At 45.8% G+C, this 10022-nt stretch overlaps 1 protein-coding gene across 5 annotated transcripts in view; it reads right to left on the bottom strand.

Annotated features, from left to right (window-relative positions):
• The window catches only part of PHRF1 (PHD and ring finger domains 1), a 52939-nt gene that overhangs the window by 1692 nt on the left and 41225 nt on the right, over positions 1 to 10022 (bottom strand). For 4 of the 5 annotated variants that reach the window (XM_037899563.2, XM_043549040.1, XM_043549039.1 and 1 more), the window contains one exon: positions 5472 to 6453. In XM_037899563.2, the coding sequence (XP_037755491.1) occupies positions 6316 to 6453 (138 nt within the window). In that variant the 3' untranslated portion in view covers positions 5472 to 6315. Of the gene's footprint in view, positions 1 to 5471; positions 6454 to 10022 lie in introns of those variants that run through there. The other variant, XM_037899562.2, reaches the window with a different exon arrangement.

Raw genomic sequence — 10022 nt, 5'->3', positions numbered from 1 at the left:
AGGCATATCAAGAGGGATCTGTCCTGTGTCCAGTTCTGTTCAATATCTTCATAAATGATTTGCAAGATGACATAGAGAGTACATTTATAAAGTTTGCAGCTGATACCAAGATGGGAACGTATCACAATTCTGGGTGCAACCCAGACTAGTCAGGGGTTGTGTCACCACCTGCCCTGCAACCTTGGGTGTCTCACAATGCTTTACTATTTTAACTCCCAACTTGGGTCACTCACAATCAGCCTGACAGTGACACCCTGAGGTCTGTGTACAGCAACAGCCCTGGCCCAGCAAATCTGACCCCAGCAGCCTGTTAGCCACACTTTGGCTTCCAGCAGCCTTGGTTCCTACCTGCAGGTTGACCCCACCACACTCCTAGTTCTGAATTTTCCCTAAAAACATGTGCTCGGCACTGTCCAGCCCTCTCCTTGACAGTTCAAATATTATAGGTTCATTACCCCTGTAAGGGGTTAACATACAACTCACTATTTCAATTGGATTTACCAGACAATTCAGTTTAACACACAACACTGGATGAATTTGATTAAAGAATAAAACAAGTTTAACTCCAAAGAGATAGATTTCAAGTGAGTACAAGGCGTTAAAGTCACAAATGGTTACAAGAGAAAAAGATAAAATGCTCTCTGGTAACTAAAACTTAAACTAGACTTAGTTCAAGGTGAAATGCTTACCATGTGTTCCCAGCAACACGGTTGACCAGATTGTCAGGTCAGAATCCCTCCCAAAGGAGTGTGTATGTACGGGTGTTTTTGCCCCTCACTTTTAAAGTCCAGTTACCTTTTGAAATGCATTTTCCTGAAGGTCACCCCTAGATAAAGTTCCTTCCCACCATGAGGACGGAGACATGGAGTCTCATGGTGAAAGAGGTTCCATGTTGTTTGTTAAAATGCAGATCAACCTTTCCTGCTCCCCTCTGTTGCCATCTGGTTTCTAGAATTCCTTCTCCCAAAAAGCCTCTATACACGTGACGTGCTGAAGGCAGTCAAGAAGTTCCAGTACCAGGAAGGACAGTGGTGGCTCATTAAAAATAGCATTTGCCTTTAACAGCATTGTGTTATACACCTTCATTCACTTAGTGCAGTGGTTCTTAAAACTTTTTTTTTTTTGCGGACCACTTGAAAATTGCTGAGGGTCTCAGCGGACCACTTAATGATCTTTCCAAGCGTTGTTTGTACCGTTAGCTAACTATTCTACAGCGCTTTGGATAAAAGTGCTATATAAAAAAAAAAACCCTTAATAATAAAGTTTTTTTGTTCTACAAATAAAAGCACACAACTCATATTTTAATATCAGCAGTCTTACCTTTCTAAGGCAATAGATGTGCCTTGTCTCCCCTGCCACAGCACCCACAGAGCTGAGGCTGGGGAGGAGGGCCGTTTCTCCCTGGCAGCCGCAGCCCTGGAGCTGGGGAAAGTCGTCTCTTTCTCTGGCGGCCGCAGCCCTGCACATCCCAAATTCCCCCCACCCCCTCTTCTCACTCCACTGCTCCCTCCCACCTATCCCCTTTCCCCCAAGGCCACCACCTCACCTTACATGTGCATCTTCTCCACGGTCCAAGCACCTAATTAGTGGAGTCACGCCTGCACGGGGCCACTAATTAGGGAAAATGCATTTCAAAAGGTAACTGGACTTTAAAAGTGAGGGGCAAAAACACACGTACGTACACACCCCTTTGGGAGGGATTCTGACCTTCATTCTCATGGGCAGCCACCCAGGAGTGTACCTTAGAGGGAACTATCCATGGACCACTGGGTGGTCCATGGACCACAGTTTGAGAACCTCTGAGTTAGTGGTTCTTTAGACAGTGTTCCTTTTAAAACTGGACAGATGTAAGGGAAAGGGTTGTTCTAAGCCACATAATGAGATATCCAAGTACCATTGAACTAAATTACCCAATCTATGAAGTATTCAGTTGAGACAGTTCTGAGCTCATGTCAAAGAGCATGCAACAACGTAAACACAGATGTAGTTAAATAAATAAGATTTCCTGGTTTGTTAAATATAGCAAGAAGGACAAATTCACACACTTTATGTACTTTTATACATCTTTTTCATGCGGTTGATCTCAACAAGTGTTTATTCCAAACAATGGCAGAGCAGTTCTAGTCTATATCTGTGTACCTGTGATCTTGTAACCTGAGAGCATGGCAAATGCAGACTGCATGCCTTGATGTGTTTTCCTTCTACCCTGTAATCCTACCACAGGTGATATCACATATAAATTGGGCCCTACCAGATTCACGGTCCATTTTGATCAATTTCACTGTCATAGGAATTTAAAAGTAGTAAATTTCATGATTTCAGCTATTTAAATCTGAAATTTCACGGTGTTGTAACTGTAGGAGTCCTGACTCAAAAAGAAGTTGTGGGGGGGGCATCACAAGGTTATTGTAGGGGGGGTTGCGGTACTGCTACCCTTACTTCTGCGCTGCTGCCACCCGCGGCACTGCCTTCAGTGCTGAGCAGCTGGAGAGCGGCGGCTGCTGGCTGGGAGTCCAGCTCCGAAGGTAGAGCTGCTGCCAGGAGCAGCACAGAAGTAAGGATGGCCTGGCATGGTATTGACACCCTTACTTCTGCGCTGCTGCCTGCAGAGCGGGGCCCTCAGTCACCAGCCGCCACGCTCCGAAGGCAGCAGTGCAGGAGTAAGGGTGGCATGGCATGGGATTGCCAGCCTTACTTCTGCCCTGCTGCTGGCAGGGCGGTGCCTTCAGAGCTGGGCACCCGGCCAACAGCCGCTGCTCTCTGGCTGCTCAGCTCTGAAGGCAGCGCAGAAGTAAGGGTGGCAATACTACGAGCCTCTAAAATAACCTTGCAACCCCCCTGCAACTCCCTTTTGGGTCAGGATCCCCAATTTGAGAAATGCTGGTCTCCCCCATTAAATATGTATAGTACAGGAGCACACAAAATACCAGATTTCACAGTCCGTGATGCGTTTTTCATGGCCATGAATTTGGTACGGCCCTACATAAAGGGGTGATGAATTTCAAACCTATTATTGTAATAAATACATCTGGTAATATGTTTTCTTAACATATAGCACCACCACATTTGCCTCTGAACAATTCTTGACAAGTTCAAGACTGATGCTGCAAGAAAATACAAATTAGGAAACAGTCAAAAGTTGTTTTAAAAGTCCACATTTTTTTTATGAAAGTCTGGCAGCAATATTTACATCTCAGCACCCCCAGTGTTAACATTTTAGTGGTCAATTCATCAGAAAAGTAGTTATACAGAGTACACACGCACCCAACATAATGACTGACTCTACAAGCTCCAGTTCAGAACAAGAGCTCACTTCAACATCTTGTCCAGACGTTCTTTTGCTTCCATATGGCCCTGAACGATAGGACCAAAATAAAGGCTTTGCAGCAAGGGGAATAAAAATGTGCCCAACGAGCTGTGGGTTTGGGGATTTTTTTTTTTTTAAATAATGGGTCAATATCCGATTCAAATAAGTAGAATGTTCACTCTTTCATGTGGAGCTGAAACAAATAAAAGGGAGACCAGATCTGAGAGCTGTGCACGAGCCCTGCAGCTGTGCTGTAGGGATCATCTACAAGCTAGCGAATGCTGCTATTTTTTGGGCGGTGGGCAGGAGGACAGAAGACCACTTCTCCCGCTTTTCCCCCACCCTGGTGGCGGTGCCTGTGAACTTAAAAAACATGGGCTGAGATTTTTTCAGAGCCAACTAGGGTGTTCAGCCACACAATTTGCATTCAAATTATTGGAAGTAGTATGGCTAGATGCCTTGGGGAGCTTTGAAAATTACAACTATTTAATTGGTCTACTATTGCACTCAACCAAAATCAGCTTCCAGTTACATACACATACCAATTACCAAGGCTAATGAAGGCGTAAGAGGGTAGCGTACTGCACGGGCTCTCAACCTTTTCTTTCTGAGGCCCCCCCAACATGCCATAAAAGTTCCATGGCCCACCTTTGCCACAACGGTTTTGCTGCACATACAGTAGATTAAAAGCCAGGCCCAGCATTAGGGGGTAGCAAGCAGGGGAACGGCCTGGGGCCTGACACAACAGGCAGCCCTGTGAAGCTAAGTTGCTCAGGCTTCCGCTTCAGCCCTGGGTGGCAGGGATTGGGCTTCAGCTTTCTGCCCTGGGCCCCAACAAGTCCAACGCCTGCCCTGCTCTTTGGTTTATTTTGGTGGACCCCCTGAAACCTGCTCAGGGTCCCTTCAGGGGGCCCTGGACCCTTGGTTGAGAACCGCTGGCGTATTGTACTCCAAGCAATTATGCACACAAATCCAGGCTATTTACACACACTGTAAAGCCCTGTGTTACCTGGAGTGTCTCATTTTTTAAAATCAAATAGTAACGTAGCAACTCAGAATCATGACCCAACCACAGAGCTCAGAGGGAAAAGAAAGCCAAGGTAAATACTAGAAAGATAAGATAGTTGAAGATATTCAGAAAGGCAATATAAGAGCAGCTAAGGAAGTTCTGTCACATGTGAAGCTTTAGTTAAACCCCTTGGCCAAAAACAAAAACAAAACACGCACTCAGATTTATCTATTTATTTAATTAAAAATAATGAGATCACCTAGAGGGCACCTTGTTCTTGGCAGATGAACCCACCATCAGTAGGGCACAGTGTATCCAAATGTGCTCCAAGAGGTTAGGTAAGCATTCATCTTCTAAATTTTACTACACCTACCTTCCACAGCTTCCTACAGTCATGTATATTATATTCTAATTCTTATGAGAGAGCCCTTTTCTGATCTATAGCCTAATCGTTTCCGCCTTAATTTCCTTACATATAATTCCCTCCCCTTCCCAAACAATAACATGGACACTGATCAGTTCAGCATATTAAACCCACCAAAAAACAACCTAAACCATTCGTCAGCCATTACTTTCTAGGCATCTGTCTTGGAAAAGATTTGTGTCAGCCTGATTCTGCAGTACCTGGGGACAAACATTGCTATTATGAAGAAATCTGAGGTGTTCAGAACTCATTACATGTGCTGTACCTCAATAATGTGAGCACCAGAAATCCTAAAAACAGGTAACACGTTAATTCAAGAAATTACACACCCGACACTAGAGGTACGTTTACACTACAGCGGAACAGCTATAGCAGTGTAGCTGTGCTGCTGTAGCGTAGATCCTTCCTATATCGAAGGAAGGGATCTTCCCATCAATATAGGTATTCCACCTCTCCAAGAGGTGGTCGCTAGGTCAACAGAAGAATTCTTCCGTCAAACTATCCATAGCCACACAAAGGGTTAGGCAAACCTAACTACTTTGCAGATGGTATGAAATGTTTCACAGCCCTGAGTGATGTAGTTGGGTCAATCTAATATTTAGATGTAGGCCAGGCCTTAAAAGGATACCCCAGGCTCTATTTAAGACCCAAGAGTGGAGATTTATACAGAATAGCTACTGAAAGAGTAAGATGCAAGGATAAGGACAAATAAATGACACTTTCTGCATGGCTAAAACCATTCAAAATAACTTTATAAATTCTTTCACATTTCTGCTTTGTACATCGTTCCCTCTCACTCCTCAAGCTTGTTACTGAAAATTCACAACCTTTGCTCTTTGTTTTCTCTGAAAGGCAGCTCAGTAAAACGCAAAAACAACCATCGGCACGTTATTTACAAAATTGCAACATAATCTGCCCCCCCCCCTCAAAAAAAATTTAAGATTCTCATTAACAAGATACTCAACAAAATGTAAATAAATGCCACATCTTGAGCAGTGGTTTCTGAAGACAATTTATAAAGGTTAGCTCACTTTTGCAACTCCTGTACGACTGAGAGCGAGTCAAAGTTTCACTCACCATCGACCAGGCTAAAAATACCACATTTCAAGTATTAAATCAACGTATGAGAAGTTTTTAAAGACAATCCATAGTTTGATAAATAACACAATGGAAACAGTCTCTCTCTTTATGTTCTGAATATAAAAATGGTGTCCAGTTTTAAACTGTTAGCAAGACAGGTGCACAGACCAAAAATGTGATCAAAGTAAACCCTAAAAACTGTAGCAACTTGAGAGCCCCCAAAGTTTTAATATTTTCTAAGTCTCCACTGAACTATGCTGCTGGTTTGGGAGCATTTGATTTCTGTCATTTGGATCTACAACGGGAGTTCATTCAAGACAAGAAATTCTATTCCCACGTGGAAAACAATTCAAGCTTCTTTCGGCAGATAAATCCTATTATACCCAGCTTCTTTATGTCTTCTTTCCAATGAGATGCAACTGCAGACTATTTATTCCCTCCAGAATAATGTCCTTGGCCAGAATAACCCCAATTTGCCTCATGATGGGTCTTACTTCAATTCTCCATTTCATGCAGATCTTCTTCAGTGTCTGTCTTCTTGTGTTTCCTCATATGTTTGTATTTCTCAACATATGCCTTTACCAGATTGGCCACCTTCATGGGATTGATTTCTCCACTTTTGCTATGACAAATCTACAGGGCAAAAAACAGGTCATTCAGTTAATAAATATTGTTACAAGTGTCCAGAAGGGTGAGAAACAGATGTCAAACTACCATTTGTACCTCAGACCTGCTTTCCCAATTATGCATTCGTTGTGTAATATGAAAGACTAGCTGATAAAAAGCATAAAAAATTAACACGTGAGCAGACAGCATATAGCACTGTATGAACTCCAAGTCTATTCTTTAGTTCAGGGGTGGGCAAACTATGGCCCATGGGCCGGATCCGGCCCCTCAGGGCTTTGGATCCAGCCCGCGGGATTGCCCCCCGTAGCGCCGCAGGCCCAGTGCCGCTCTCAGAAGCGGCCTGCACCATGTCCCTGTGGCAGCGGCGGCAGCAGGGGGGGCTGAGGGCTCTGTGCATTGCCCTTGCCTCCAGGCACCGCCCCCCGCAGCTCCCATTGGCAGGGAACAGGGGACCGTGACCAATGGGAGCTTTGGGGGAGGTCCCTGGAGGCGTGGCAAGGGCAGCACATGGAGCCCTGTGGTCCCCCCCAGAGCCTGCCCTGGCCCTGGCACACACCGCTGCCGCCCCGGAGCTGCTTTAGATAAGCGGCACCAGGCTGGAGCCCGAACCCCTCCTGCACGCCCGCCCCCCAACTCCCTGCCCTAAGCCCCGCCTGCACCTTGCACCCCTCCTGCACCCCAACTCCCTGCCCTGAGCCCCCGTCGCACCCCACACACCCCCTGCACCCCAACTCCCTGCCCTGAGCCCCCGCCACACCCTGCACCCCTCCTGCACCTCAACCCCCTGCCCTGAGCTCTCTCCCGCACCCCTCCTGCACCCCTGCCCTGAGCCCTCTCCTGCACTCCGCACCGCAACCCCCTTCCCTGAGCCCCATCCTACACCCCGCACCCCTCCTCTGCCCCAATCCCTTACCCTGAGCCCGTTCCTGCATACCGCACCCCCCCCACACCCCGCACCCCAACCCCCTGCCCCAGCCCTGCATACAATTTCCCTACCCAGATGTGGCCCTCGGCCCAAAAAGCTTGCCCACCTCTGCTTTAGCTGGCTTTATTGGTAACTCAAACGTAACAGAACACAGATGTCAGTCTAAGCTTGCGCCACAGAAAGGGCTCCTCTGAGGTTTTCCCTGGAGGATTTCTGTTACTGGAGCATGATTCTCATCATTTCAGAAAGACTGACTCCTCTTATGTACCTACAATGAAGCTTATTGGACATAACGTCCAAGTGGCTTGGCAAAAATCTCTGCATGTCTATGCAGAATTCAAAATCCTGAGACAGAATGACCCAAAATAATAACACAAAAAGCTACATTTAAAAGAATGTTTTACAGTTGCAAAGTCAAACGCTCAAAAGTTAGGAAATGCCAGAATTCGGGTTGCCTGTGCAATCTTAATTCAGCCCCCTTGTGTTTATGCATTTGATATGGTCTTAAACACATGATCCACATATTATATGTTCCATAGGCCTCCTGCCTCATTCAGGGAACAGGATGGATCTGCTCTAGTGATGAATCAGGGTTGTGTAGTGAAGCAGCCTGTTGTCTATAGGACCCCAGCCTAAATTGTTGCAGAAGCTGGAATGTGTGCAATGGAGGAGTCAGGAGATTGCAGGAAGAGGAAGGGCAATCTCATGGTTAAGGCAGTTGAATGCTACCTTAGAGAATTGGATTCTATCCCTGCCTCTGCCACAGAGTTTCTATGTAATGCTGGGCAAGTCACCTAAACGAAACTTTTCACAGGTGGTCAATAATTACGTGTTCCTTAATTTCTGAGTGGCTGACTTGCAGAAGTGCTGAGCATGAAGTCACCAGGAGCTATGCTTTGAATGTATGAAGTGCTCTATAAGGCTAAGAACTCTGAAAAATCAGCTCTAGGTGTCTCAAATTGGGCACTCAAAATAGTGAATTTCTTTAGGCAACTGTGGCACGAGAGGCCAATTTGCAAAATGGGGATAATGCCACTCACCACCACCACAGAAGTATTATGAAGATAATATTTGTGAAGCACTTGGATACTATTGTGATGAATGCCATAGAAAAGCCCATGAGGAAAATAATAATTGTGTCTTTGAAGAATTTGATTAGCGAGCAACAAAAAAGGCCTAAAGCCCCACACAGAACAGTGAGCATAAAACAAAATATTAAAAGCTGCTCAAGAACTGAGCACTGTACTGCATGATCATGTAATTAAAGACTGCATCATAATGAATACACACAAGAGGGCTGAATTCAAGTTGCACAAACAACCTGAATTCTGGCATTTCCTAACTGAGTACTTGACTCTCCAACCTTAAATGTTTTTTTAAAATGTAGTCTGTGTAATTTCCTAGGTTTTTCAACAAAGCAAATTGAAAGTATAGAAATTCAATTACATGGCATCATGTACACACCCCTATGGGTCAGCAGCAGGATTAAAACCTTTACATCAACTGCACAGATCTAATAGACTACCTGACAGTAGTAAGTTGTCACCCTCTATAGGGACCAGCATTTAGAATAGGATGAGACACATGCTGTGCAAATAGGAGTCATGGATATTTGCTGACAGCAGAGGAATGGCGAGACTCAAGAATCTCTAATTCTATTCCAGAATCAGGAGGTGAGTATCATCTAGTAGGCACAGAATATTTCGCCCGTTTCCCAAGCTTGATCCCTTCTGCCCTGTCTCCATCCCTGTCCCAGTTCTGTTTCTTCCATACCCTTGGCTCCTTATCCCAGTACCATTCGCCTTGTTTCCCCAATTTCCAGTTCCACTCCTCAGTCCCCAGTCTGCTTGCCCCATTGGTTCTAATAACCCCCTCCAGGCTCCCTAAATCCCAACCTCTCCCAGTCTCTCCCTCTCCCAGTTCCTCGTCCACTCTCTCCCGCTTCCTCCTCACTGATTCCTACTCACAGTCATTCTCCTCGTTCAATTTCAGCCTCCCTTTGCCTACCCCATCCCTGGCTCCTTGCCCAGTCAGCCAGCCCAGTCTCCTCATCCAGTATCAATGTTCCACCCCCAGCTCTTGTTCGCCACCCCTCCATTTCCTTCATTAGCTCCTAATTCTAGTCTCTCCCCCTCTGGTTTTGAATCTGTCTCCTTGCCCAACCAGTCTCAGCCTATCCTCCCTTGCAGCTCCCAATCACAGTCTCTTCCCAGCCCGTGCCAGTTTTTCTCCCCTACCCATTCCCTCCCACTCTCAGACTCTAAGCCTGAATCCAACCTTGCTCTCCCCCAGTCCAGTTTTTATTCCCTTCTGCATTTGAATCAAATGCTTCCTCCAAGTTACATGGATGCCAGCAGGGAGAGGTCAGGGAGAGTGCAGGAGAGAGAGACTCCCTGCTCTCACTGCCAATGCCCAGCCCACCCCAGAGCAGTTGGGATCAACCATTTCAAGGAAAGTCTGGCTTTTCCCCTGGAGTTCTGAGCTGGAGGGAACATGCTCAGCTGATCTGTGGGGATGGTGCATGCGCAGCCTGGTCAGCACTAAGAGAAGCTCAAATGAGCTCAATGAAGTGAGAATCTTCTTCAATTTTAGAAGCTAAAACTAAAGAAGCCCAAGTATGCGTGAACCGTGATTTTTCAAAGTCTTACAA

This window comes from Chelonia mydas, chromosome 6 (genome assembly GCF_015237465.2).
Source record: "Chelonia mydas isolate rCheMyd1 chromosome 6, rCheMyd1.pri.v2, whole genome shotgun sequence".
In the NCBI taxonomy this organism is placed as follows: domain Eukaryota; kingdom Metazoa; phylum Chordata; order Testudines; family Cheloniidae; genus Chelonia; species Chelonia mydas.
This window is presented reverse-complemented; position numbering and strand designations above follow the sequence as displayed.